The 13353-nt window shown below is 43.4% G+C and overlaps 1 protein-coding gene across 3 annotated transcripts in view; it reads left to right on the top strand.

The window, feature by feature from the left end:
* TBC1D7 (TBC1 domain family member 7) overlaps positions 1-8527 on the top strand; it is a 31091-nt gene extending 22564 nt beyond the window's left edge. For all 3 annotated transcript variants that reach the window (XM_074944865.1, XM_074944863.1, XM_074944864.1), the window contains 2 exons: positions 4750-4879; positions 6682-8527. In XM_074944865.1, coding sequence (XP_074800966.1) covers positions 4750-4879; positions 6682-6768 — 217 coding nt within the window. In that variant the 3' untranslated portion in view covers positions 6769-8527. The remainder of the gene's footprint in view (positions 1-4749; positions 4880-6681) is intronic.
* The last annotated feature ends 4826 nt before the right edge of the window (positions 8528-13353 follow it).

Raw genomic sequence — 13353 nt, forward strand, 5'->3', positions numbered from 1 at the left:
GGGTGGGGAACCCACCTTGGCAACCTCAGTATGCAGGGCCTCTGGTCCCAGGAGGCTTGCTCCCTCTATATAAATGTCAGGGAGCTCAGGGTGGTACACTTGGCTTGCCAGGTATTCTTACACTACCTAAAGGGCAGAAGAATGCAGATCTTGATAGACAATACTTCCATGATGATCTACATCAATAAGCAAGGTAGAGCCCACTTGTTTCCCCTGTGTCAAGGGGTCTCAGTGTGTGGGACTTGTGTGCAGCATGCCATTCATTTCGAGGCGTGTCATCTCCTGGGAGCCTAACATTTGCTGGCTGATCTCCTCAGCAGGTCCTTCTCTTCTCGCCACGAGTGGTCACTCCATCCAGAGGTGGTCAGTGTCATCTTCCAGAGGAGGGGAACTCCCTGAGTGGACCTATTTGTGTCCAGGCAGAACAGGAAATGTCAGCAGTTTTGCTCGATATGCGGGCTCACCAGAGGCTCCCCATTGGACGCCTTTCTGCTCTTATGGACAGGAGCACTACTATATGCTTTCCCACCAATACCCCTGGTGCAAAAGGTCCTCCTGAAGGTCAAGAGGGACAAAGCAAAAATCATCCTGGTGGCTCTGGCATGGCCGCGCCAGCACTGGTTCAGCACGCTTTTGGAGCTCTCCCTAGCAACTGCATTAGAGCTCCTGCTCTGGCCAGACTTGCTCTCGCAGAACCAGGGCCATCTGCTTCACCCGAAACTAGAGTCCCTGCATCTGACAGTGTGGCTTCTGCATGGCTGAATGTGGAGGAATCGCCCTGCTCAGCGCAAGTCCAACACATTCTGTTAAGTAGCAGGAAGCCTTCCACCAGGGCAACCTACCTAGACAAGTGGAAATGCTTAACATGTTGGGCCTTGGGCCAGAGTCCTTCCCCATCCTGGTCCTCGCTTCAATCCATTTTAGGCTACCTGCTCCACCTCCAGCACCCAGGCCTGGCCATTTTGTCAATCAAGGTGCACTTGGCAGCTATCTCAGCTTCCACCCTCCAATCCAGGGCAGATCAGTCTTCTCCCATGAAATGATGATCATTTCCTGAAGGGGTTGGAGAGACTCTACCTCCAGATTCGCGACCCAGTCTCTCCGTGGGACTTAAATCTGGTGATCTCTTGGCTCACAGGTCCCCACCGTTCAAGCTACTAGCCTCCTGCTCCCTGCTGCTCCTCTTGTGGAAGGTTGCGTTCCTGGTAGCGATCACTTCAACCCCGGAACTCGGAGATAAGAGCACTGACATCGGGACCCCCCTTACATGGTGTTCTATAAGGACAAGTTCCAGCTTCGTCCCCACTTGGCCTTCTTACCAAAGATGTCACAGTTCCATTATAATCAGGACATCTTCCTACCAGTCTTCTTCCCAAAGCCTGGCAAGACTAATGAGGAGCATCAGTTGCACTCTTTGGATGTTAGATGGGCCTTCGCCTTCTACACTGAGAGAACTAAACCCTTCCGTAAGTTGATGCAGCTTTTTGTCGCAGTGGCAGACAGGATGAAGGGCCGGCTGGTTTCCTCTCAGAGGATCTAGTCGTGGATAACTGCCTGCATCAAGTTCTGCTATGAAAAAGCAGGGCACAAACTGCCCATTCCACCAGAACGCAGGCTTCTTCAGGGGTGTTCCTTGTGCAGGTACCAATTAAAGGTATCTGCAGAGCTGCTACCTGGTCTTTGGTCCATACCCTTGCATCCCATTACACCATCACCCAGCAGGCCCGGGACAATGCCAGCTTTGGTAGAGTGGTGTTGCAGGCCGCATGTCTGTAAACTCCGAGCCCACCTCCAGGGATACTGCTTGTGAGTCACATAACATGGAAATGACGTGAGCAAGCACTCGAAGACGAAAAAACGGTTACCTATCCTTCATAACTGTTGTTCTTCGAGATGTGTTGCTCATGTCCATTCCATGACCCGCCCCCTACCCACTGTCGGAGTTGACGGCAAGAAGGAACTGAGAGGGTGCAGGGCTGGCGGCATCCCATATACCGGCACATGAGCATGGGGCTCCGGGGGGTTCCAGAGCTGGCCCTACGGATACCACTAAGGGAAAAATCTCCAGGAGCCGTGCATGTGGGTGCACACACATCTAATATGGAAACGACATGAGCAACACCTCTTGAAGAGCAACAGTTACAAAAGGTAGGTAGGTAACTGTTTTTTATGCTTAAATGTGTCAGAAAGGAGATTATAGGTGCATATTTGTACAGACTTTATAGTAATGAATGAAGTATTGCCAATTTTTGAAAAAAAACAACAGTATTTCAGGACAGTTACTGAAGGTCTTGGTAATGAACTGAGACAAGGCAGAATAAGAATTTACTTTACTAAAGGAGTGCACTTGATGAGGAATCTAAGAAGTTGTCCTAAGAACCTTCTAGCATTTTATTTCTTTTTACACAGACTTGTAATGCATGCCTTGTTTATGGAAAAGTGTAGATGTGGAATAGTTCTTTGCATTCTTTGACAGAACAATGCACAGTAAATAAAACTTGATGAGCATAGGATTTTGCATGAAGCTTACTTTGTTTAAGCTTCATATTCTTATTTCATTTTGTATTTTTTTCCTTGTAATTTTCAGTATGTTTCTGTCCAGTGAAGGAGAGCCCTTCTGTGGCTAATTTAACACCTATGCGTTTCTAAGGATGTTAGTCTCACACAAAAAATCCCACTAACCCATCCTAACAAGTAGAGCGTTTGCTTTAACTTTCAGTGACAGTGAATAGGACTTCTAGTACAGCTTAAATTTCTGTAGTCATTTCCCCATCAATATAATAATAAATTAACCTTCACAAGTTTTCTGAAGCATAAACCGTGAAAGTATGTCTGATCCTAACTTTTAGGATCAGAACAATTGAACTAATAAAGATGTAATGTGTAGAAACCATGTAAAAAAAAATACCTAATTACAAAAATAAATACATTAAATAAACCCAGTGGCCTTCTACATTTAGCCTTTTTTCTATAATTTTCTACTGCTGCAGCTCGGTTGGTGGTAGCACTAGCATAGACAAGGCACTGACAACTGCTGATGTGTTTATCATCATGTCATACACTCACATTCCAATTATTGTTTTAAATTAATTGAGCTGCATGGGCAGTAATAATAGTTGGAAGTTAAGGAGAGAGCGCAAGAGGAGACAGAGCTGGTTAGTGCTAACATTGGCCAGGTCTACACTGCACGCCTCCGGTGTTATAACTACGTCGCTCGGGGTTTGAAAAATCCACACCTCTGAGTGATGTAGTTACACTGAATTTAACCCCCATGTATTCCGCCTCTTGGGGAGGTGGATTAACTATGCTGATGGGAGAGCTCTCTCCTGTTGGTATAGGAGCATCTTCACTTAAGCGCTACATTGGTGCAGCTGTGCTGATGCAACATTTAAGTGTAGCCCTGCTTTTGTCTCCACTCCTTTCCTTCATAAAGATTCTCCTGGGTGGTGTGAACTAGGGATTAGTTAACTAATTGTAGTTGTTTTAATATGAGCATTTAAATGAAATGACTGAAATGCTTGTTTGGGAACAGGTTGAGTATCAATGGAAATGTTTCGGGGGGTTTTAAAACCCCCACCCCTTTCTGTAATGAGTTCACTCACCACACCAATTAAATCTGGCAGCAGAATCATGAAAGAAGGCTGGATGTGTCACAGCAGCTTAGTTTTAGTACATGTTGGAAAGACTCTTTCCCTGATCTTTTTAGGATTATAATTCTTTGTGCAGTCACTACAACTTATACTTCTAGTATCTGGGAAGTAAACATTGTCTGGGGCACTATCATTTGGCTTGTGCCTTTTCTTCCTTGACTTGTGATGTATAAAGTAGGCCTGGGGGGTTTATGGTTTTTTAGAAATTCACGTCCCGTGTAGATTTTGCAATGATTGGAGAATGAGCACAAATGGTGACATGAAGAGCCATGATAATGAAGGTTGAAGAATTGAAAGAGGGTGGGATTATTTTTTAATAGGGAGTCATGTAGTAAAACTATTTACAGCCCTTGGAAATTTACCATCCAGGTTCCAGTCTAAAGTTTTCATTAGTACATCTATAGGTTTATGCAGCATACTAGGGGGTGTGGATGTGAGGAAGAGAGTGGGTTGGAAGGGTCAGTAGCTGTTATCTGTTTATAATTATTATTTACAGAAACGTAATTGACGATACCATGTTGATATCAGTTTCACTTCTCATACAATAAGATGGAATATTTGGTCACAGTAGGTATACTTGTTTAGTTAGCTCAGCACTTTATTCCTTCTGAACTTTTAGTTTCAGTTGGTTAACTATTTGACAACTATTGTTATAGATATGCTAATTTTATTCCTTTTCTTGGCACCAGGAAAAAAAAATCTCATTGTCACTGATACTGTTCTGACAGTCATCCATGTGTAATAATTAAACTTAGCAGAACAAGATCTGCTTGTTAAGTTTTAGCTTATAATCGTCTAACAGTGCAGAACATCTGTATGTGTTTTATTTCTAATTGGGGTCTCTGTGTAAGCTTGGCAGCAGTAGGCACTACTACTGTGCTGCTCTGCCCTTAATCCATCCTAGTTAGAGATTTAGTAGAAGTCAGTAACTTGTGACATTTGATTTCCTTACTTTGAATATAGATGGTACAGGTACTGCATGTATAATTTAATACATTGCTACATTCATGGAAACTATCTGGAAAAGAGATTTGTTGCAATGAATAAAAGATTAGAACAGATTAATATGGTTTGTTGACTTTGTTATTTACTATTTTAGAGTTTGGGACAAAGTTATTAGTGGATCCTGCAAGATTCTTGTGTTTGTTGCTCTGGAGATTTTATTAACCTTTAAAATGAAGATAATGGCCCTGACTAACACAGAGAAGATCACACAGTTTCTGGAAAATGTAAGTACTTGTCCTAGCTGTGCATTGTTTTTGGTGGTATAGCAAATATTTTCAGGTTTAAAAAAAACAACAACTTTTTATCCCTTGTTAATTCAATTGGGATAAAAAGCATTGCAAAATGAGTTACATAATATTACCTAGAATTCTGAGAACTGGGTAATACTCGATCTGCCTTATCTCCCTCAATCTTAGTGACAGTTTGCTTTTCTACATTAAACCCACAATCAATGGTTGTATGTATTTTTATTTAGAGGTAATATTTTAAATTTTAAGTTTACCATAGTTCTAATAATAGTTGCAGTCATTACAATGTTACAAACTTTTAGGAGGAAAGGAATCCATAAGGTAGCTGGTCCCAGGGTTTTAGGAATGGCTGATGTAGGCTTTTACCTTTAGAGGCCAGATTGATGACCACCTTCAGAAAAATCCATCGGAGGGATTATGGGGAGAACCCACTGTCCTTTAAGTCTCCCCCAATTGTTCTGTTGGGGGTGATTTGGGCTTCTCTTCCTCCTCCACACTGAATGAGCAGAGGTTTCCAGACATCCATGGAGGCAGTAGGCTCTCTGCATGGACCATCAATGCCTCAGCACTGCCTTCAGCCATCTCGCGAGGACTTGTTGTATCCTGGCATTGGATCCTACTCATGTTCATGTGGTACTGAGAGATTTCTGTGGAAAAGTTAGTGTAGCTTCAAGCTGTGTTAATTTTTTGAAATTCCTTACAAGGTTGATGGCACAAGGCTACCTGGCCCTGGTCTGCTCCCTCCCCAAAGAGTGCTCACTGTGGAGGTGACTGAAACACCCCCTGTGACGAAGCGGGACTGTTCTTAATGTTTCCTCTGAATATTGTGGAGGTGCCTCAGTTCCCCCTAGGCAGTTCTTAAGTATCTAGGTGGTGGGATAAGGGGTATGATCGTTGCAGAGCCCTAGAGGGCAGGTGTATGCAGGGGTCCGGACACAGAGAATGGCCAACACCCTGTTTCCTGGCAACTGATGGTCTGGGCCCTTACCCCCCTGCGAGGTGAGAGCTAAAGGGTTGGCGAACAAAGGAATCAGGTGACCTCCTGGCCCGAGAAAGGGACAAAGCCCAGAGGAGAAGGGCCTGGATAGAGTTTCAGTTTGGGGCAGGCTGGGGACGTGGAGTGAAGTGCAGACGTGGTTGTCTGGCTCACTGCCCCCCAAAATGGACCAAGCTGAGGGGTCCTGTTCTCTGTATCTACAGGCTCTGGTTTAGACCATGTTCCTGTTGTCTAATAAACCTTCTGTTTTACTGGCTGGCTGAGAGTCGCGTCTGACTGCGAAGTTGGGGTGCAGGACCCTCTGGCTTCCCCAGGACCCCGCCTGGGTGGAGTCGCTGTGGGAAGCGCACGGAGGGGCAGAGGATGCTGAATGCTCCGAGGTCAGACACAGGAAGGTGGAAGTTGTGTGAGCTGTGTGTCCTGAAGACAGTCTGCTCACAGAAAGGAGACTTCCCCAGAGTCCTGACTGGCTTCATAGGGAGCAGTTCCAGAGCATCGCCCGGGGACTCCGTGACACCCGCCTCCACCTCCCTTTATGTGGAAACAATGAGATGGGTGCCAATCTGGCCATGCCTGAACACATTGGAGCCATCCAAAGGCAGGTCCTGCCTATGCCCATTTTTGTAAATATTTTGATTAGGGAGAAGAGATGACAAGTTTGGAAAGTGAAATAAACAGAATGGAGAATAGAAATATTGCTTTGAGTGACTGGATATTTTGTTTTAGGCTCTGTGACTACCTTGTTAAACTTAACACAAACCTGTCTCCTGATCTTTTGTAGATTCCTCAAGATAACACTGACGCAATAGTGAGCAAAGCTATTGATTTGTGGCACAAACATTGTGGGACACCGGTACATTTGGTATGAGAACTTGCTGCAGTCCTCACAGTTTGGAAGGACATACCTTCTGATGGTACTTCCCTAGATTAGTATCTGTAGATGTTAAATTGTTTCACATTTGTGCTGTAAATATCATGGTGATTAATTTGTAAATTGTTGCAGTAAAAATAAAGACTGAGTTGTGCTGTGATAAGCAGTAATTTTGGTAATATAGTTGCAACATTCAAATGTGCTAGTACAGTGCTTTCAACCTTTCCAAACTGCTGTACCCCTTTCAGGAGTCTGATTTGTCTTGCGTAACCCAAGTTTCACCTCACTTAAAAACTACTTGCTTACATAATGAGACATAAAAATACAAAAGTGTCACAGCATGCTATTATTGAAAAATTGCTGACTTTCTCCTTTTTACCATATAATTGTAAAATAAATCTATTTGGAATATAAATATTGTACTTACATTCCGTGTATAGTATAGAGAGTAATATAAACAAGTCATTGTATGAAATTTTAGTTTGTACTGACTTGGCTACTGCTTTTTATGTAGCCTGTTGTAAAACTAGGCAAACATCTAGATGAGTTGATATACCCCAGGGGTATGCATCTCCTTGGCTGAGAACCACTGGGCTAGGGTCCTCTGAATTGTGGCATTAACGTAAGTTGTTTAGCAGGGGAGGATTTAATACACAATCCAAGAACAGATTTGCCTGCCTCTTTATGACCCACTAAACTAGTTACATTTTGTGTCTAAATAAGACAATTAAAGGAAGCTGTCCTTTGGTGGTATATATACACACTAATAAAATGACAGCCTTTTAGTGCCATGTAATTAAAAATGTTAAATCAAGTTCTAAGGGAAAAAAACTTTGTATGTAATTCAATGCTGTAACAAAAGTGATAGTGTGTTTTGAACACAGAAGGGAATAGGCATTAAAATGTTAATTGTTATTAGGTAATACCTCAATTTATGGTTAAGAACAGTGGCAGCAGTACATTAGACTGTGGTAGATAAGCAGCTTGCTAAAAGCTGTATACAATTGTGAATTGTTGTGTCTTGTTCTGGAATGCAGAAACAGATGGATTTTTTTTAAAAAATGGCATTTATAGAGAACTTAACAGTTTGCTCTGTTTTAAGAAGAAAGTGATTCTGCTACCACTGCCATCCTCAAGATCCTTCCTTCTAATTCAAGTGAGACAGCTCAGTAGCCATGATTGAAATGCTGTACCAAAATTATGTTTGGTGGCTTTAATCTCTTCCAAGCCAACACCTTTCCCTATGGGTTCAGTACAGTAGAGTGAGGAGCACCTCATCTCTCCTTCAAGCCAGTGGAAGCTGAAGATTGCCTCTTGAGAATCAGACTCTCACCGTATTGCAGGGTCAAGCTGTGTACAGGTTTGAGCAAGTGATGAACAGATCTCTCCTATCAGATGAGGTGGATTTAAAAAAAATTGAGTATTTAAATAAGCCTGTTTAACACACATTGTTTTTCCTGCCAGGTCTTAATGAAAGTCAGTGTGTAAGCACCTGGAACCAGCATTTGTGTGCTAAACCAGCTTTTGATAGTAGTAGCCTTTTGCAGCTGTAGAGAATATTTTCTTCACTTCAGTTTATTCAACTAGTTCATCCAACCTGTTTGGAAGAAGAAAACAAGCTTTTCTGCTTTGTTCAGCTCCCAATCTGTTAGTAAATTAGGTGTGAAAATAGCTCTACTAGTTCTAAAATCTTGAAGGACATGGTAACCAAAAGCATTCAGTTCAATTCTCTAACTGCAAAGTAAAATACTTCCTTTGTGTAGAGAGGGGTGGGTGGCTGTGTGGGGGCACTGAAACAAATTGTGGTCAACTTCAAATAGATTCAGTTGAGAAAAGGAAGAAAATTTGAAAGGGGGTTTGTTTCAGCTGTTTCAAACAAAAAAGGGTCAGTTGTTTGCTGACTCTCTTCCTTTAATCCATTTCAAACGTCAAACATGTTTTGTTAAAACTACTTTAGCTGCTGGATATTTTTATATGTGAAAGTTTTAAAAACAATTTAAAAGTGCGGTTTTTGTTGATTAACAATTTCCATCCACCTAGAGCTTGATACAAGTCACAAATAAACCATTCGGTGTTTAAGAATCTGCATTAATATGCTCTCTATATCCTGGTTAGCAAAAAAGCATCAAATTGAGTAACTGCAAGTCAACATGTTAAGGGCTACCAGCCAACCAGAAGTGGGGAAAAGGGGGAAAAAAAATCAACCTATCTTTGAAAATGCGGAACAAAAGTAAAGTTGATGGACTTACATCAGTGTTTCCTTCTTGGTGCTTCAAACAATCCATGTTGCTAAAAAGGGATTTTTGGAACAAGAGTGCAGCTATGAATATAGAAAAAACTTTTCTTAAATGAAATTCAGACATGCTTTAACATTGGCCAGAGACAGCACATCTCCCGTTACTAAATCCAAAAAACCTTCAGCATAAAAAGAGGTGGTGTACTTTCTTTTGTTAGAACTAAGATCACTAAAGTGGAAAGGGGAAAAATTCTCTCTTCCTTTGTGCAGTTGGCACTTAGTACACACTCTTTCCCCCCCCAGTGTTTGTGTGGGTCTTTCCCTCAACAACAGGGAAGAGCAAGTTACTAAAGTGTGATTATAAAACCATATACATTGTCAAGAGGTCTTGGGTAGGAGTAGTACCTAAAACTCTTCAGTTCAATAAAAAACATTTCAGGTGGGTGTCACTCTACACTAACTTGCTTTTTTATTTTTAAAAAGATTCTACCTTGGTTCTTAATGCTGCAATAATGCAGTTGCAAAATTCAGACCTTAGAGTTTCACTGAGTGGTCAGTAGGGTGTGAGGTCTCCTGGTGCCCCGGTCGTTGTTCTGGGAGAGAGGCTGTCTTTTAGGCATAGATCTCTACCCAACCTATTGAAGCCTGAGACGTTCCAGCTGGAATCATGGAACAGAAAGACAACAGTAAAGAGTCTTTTACCATTGCTTGCCTCTCATGGCTTGCTTACACCTTCATAACAAATAAATCCTTTATGTTTAAATGGAGTCCAGCAGCACTTCGAAGAATCTCAAGGGCAAAGTACTCCATGGAATGGCTGTAGAACTCCTTCTGTAAAAGGTCCAGTGGGATGCACCTAGTTAGAGCAATTCCTCTGAAATGGAGTCTTCAGTGAAAAGAAAGAAGACTGATTCAGCAGTATAGTCTAATATTAAAAACAGGTATGGCATAGAATAAATGTCTAAGCCTTTGGACTGCAGATTACATTTGGACTTTTTTCTTTTTTTAATTGAAAGTGTGTTCTGTAGTGACAAGGAATCAACAACTCGTAGACTGGGAAGAGGAGCTTGTTTAATCAGAAGTGTCCATTAATGCAGACTGCTTTCAGGTTTGCAGGAGAATGTTCTTTAACTCACCACTTAACCAAATGCAAACAAAATGCCTTACTAGGACAGGTACGTCCCAAAGGGTACTGTGATAAGCAATACAAACTGTTTTGAACTTCTCATGTTAACAATAGCTATTTTATGTAAACATTTTAGTAAACACTGAATGAATCTTCACATGCTGTCAGGATTCCATTCCAACACCACCATTTAAAATGCCAGCCAGAAAACTCATTTGCAATCATAGCTCTGCTCCCTCTTACTAGATGTGGCTATTTCTTTTCACTAAGTGCATTATTCAGGCTGGGGCAGGTTCACTCATTGATCTTTCTTCAGGCAGGATTGGGCCTAGAGAACAAGTTGGTTCAGCTCCATGCACCTACCATCTGGTTATGAGAGGTTAGTTTTATTTTAAAACCGGACCCAAAATTTCAACTCAGTGATTTCATTCAGTCGCATTGGTGAGGTGTATGCCTCATGTCAGAAAGTTTAGCAACAGATGTAAGCTTCCCTACAAGAGTTGTGGATCTGGGTCAGGCCCATCTCTCTCTGTTTTATTATCAACTGTGGACCAGCAGCTCCATAAATATACTCACGCCTGTTTCCACATGTGGCCCTCTGACTGAAATGAATAGATAGGGACCAATTTTTTTCCCCAGGTGTGCACACAAGTGCTGGGAGTAATGTCTCTGAAGTCAGGGGAACTATGCTTCAAGTGGACCTGTCATTCCCTAAACACTGGGAATAAGATTAAAATCATGCAGTGATACTCAGCCCTGGCCTATGCTGGAGGGCGGGGGCGGGGGGGGGAGAGGATCGATCTAAGTTACGCAACTTCAGCTATGTGAATAAAGTACTTAGATTGATTTACTGTGGTGTCTTCGGAGTCAACGGGAGAGCACTGGGGGTTGATTTATCAATGTTTTTTTCCTTTTAAATAAACTCTTATATTATGGAGCTATTAGTTAGTGATGCAACAGTTAAAGTGTTGACCTTTTCACTTTGACCAGGACTAAGAGCCCTATTTTTTCACACATAAATGAGGGAGTTTTGTCATACTGACTCTTGATGCCTATTAAATGGGGGGTGTGTGTGTGTATATATAGAGAGAGAGAGAGAGAGAGAGAGAACATGCAATTAGTTACTGGGACAAAAGATGGTTCTAAGTGTGTTCACTTTATAAAGTTTCACTGCTACACCGCTGCTCTCTGTGTTATCTACACAACCCCAGCTCTGCACACCCAGTGGTGACCTGTGTCCTACACTGGAAGTCTAATGTCAAATATTAGGTAATTAACAAAGGAGTTATGCCCAGAATCTGGAACTGATCAGCTATTTCCTGAGCTATTTGTCAGTACCCTGCATCACTAGCTGAGCTCGGGCAGAAGACTGGAAGATGAAGGGGAGGGTTGAAGTGAGAAGGAAGTGTGGAGAGATGGGGGAGCATGAGTGGCAAGCAGGGTTGTCAGAGGCTGATGCAGTTGAGCAGGGATGTGGTGAGAGAACTGGGGGAAATCCCTGCTAATGGCTGGGCAGATTGTGACTAGGGCTGTTTGGGGGCTTCACCTCAGACAGTGGGGCAAAGGCAGAAGGGCTGCAGCAAAGAGCAGGGGGAAATTACCATTGGGGGGCAAGGGACCATCTCTACCCTCTCACACACATCCATTCTTTCCCATTATGGTTCACCCCCTGCTGGAAATGTACTCCAGCCCAGCTGCACACATCCCTGGGGGAGGAAAAAACCCACAGGCATAGCTGCTGATTCTGTGGGTGCTCCAGCACCCATGGAAAAAAATAGGGGGTGCTCAGCACCCACCAGTCACAGTTCTCTGGCAGGTGCTCAGGGGAGGGAAGAGAACAGCAAGCTGCACGAGGTGGGCTGGGGGGGGGAGGGAAGGCGGGCAGAGCAAGGGTGGGGCCTTGGGGGTAGAGCACCCATGGGGAAAAATAAAGGTCAGTGCCTGTGCCCACAGGTGTGCTTCATCAAATTGGGATAGTCAGCGACTGAACTACAAGTAGATTGGTGAAGGGGCTGGAGGAACTAAGCTGGGGGTAGCACTGTTACTTTTGGAGCAAGCAGAGGCGGAAGGGCCAGTAGCTGGATGGCTACCAGCTCTCGTTGGTTTGCCAGCTGAGCTGTGCCGCTGAGCCGGAGGCTATTTTGCAGCGGCAGGGTGGTGAAGAGACCATCTGCTCAATGCTACTGTGTAAAATGTAGGCCTGGGCTGTGCGAGGCAATGTACGCCTGGCCGACCTAGTTGAAGTACATGGACATTTAGAATCCTTTGAAATGAATAGTGCTAAATACATACAAGAATGTATTTGGGCGAAGGAGCACGAGTAGCTTGTAGCAGGTCTAAATTTGGCCCTTAGCCCACAGGGGCAAATAAAGGATTAGCGTTGCTATCACATTTTCTGTTAGCTTCCTGTCACTGTACAAGCGACACTAAGTCATTTGATCATAGGTTGTTGGGTTTTTTTTAAAATAACTTTCCCCCCACTCCACCCCTTGGAAGCTGGAAACTGAAGTGTCAGGCGTATTATTTCTCCTCCCTTGGCCAGGCATAAGGCTGGTGGCTGCATGATGGTGAGTGTAAGTCTGCTGGAAAATAGAAAGAGCACTGAAGCATTTATTTTGGAGGGGGAACCCCCACCCTGGAAAACAACTACATGGATCTGCCAAGCAAGTCGCATCACCTTGGTCTGGTCCAGTTGTACCCAAAAGCAGTTGTTTTTCCTCCAGAGGCTTAAAACGATGCCCTGGCTCTAGCCGAGCCCACGGTGCCTGCTGTAGTTCTTACACTGGCAGCATCCAAATGTGTGACTGTGGCACTGGCACAAAGACACCAGCTGATAAAGCTAACGCTGACCAGCAGAGGACGCCACCAATGGGGCAGGGGGCCTCAATTCTCTACCACCCAACAGAGCTCACAGAAAAACCTTGGCTAAGAGTCAGTAACAGTGAGCCAATAGCACATTTGTGCATTGGACATAAATATCTTGTCATATATCTAACTGAGAGAGATGATTGTAGGTATAAGGGGCTAGAGCCACAAAGGGAATTAGGTGTTGCAACATATAAATCCTAGGATCCCTGCTGCCTAGTGGAATTCACAGCCTTGAATGAGGTGTCAACGTCCCGCCTGCATGGTATGGTATTCTATGTATCGACAGCTTATGCTCAAATAAATCTGTTAGTCTTTAAGGTGCCACAAGTACTCCTGTTCGTTTTGCGGCTAC

Source organism: Natator depressus, chromosome 2 (genome assembly GCF_965152275.1).
Source record: "Natator depressus isolate rNatDep1 chromosome 2, rNatDep2.hap1, whole genome shotgun sequence".
Lineage (NCBI taxonomy): Eukaryota > Metazoa > Chordata > Testudines > Cheloniidae > Natator > Natator depressus.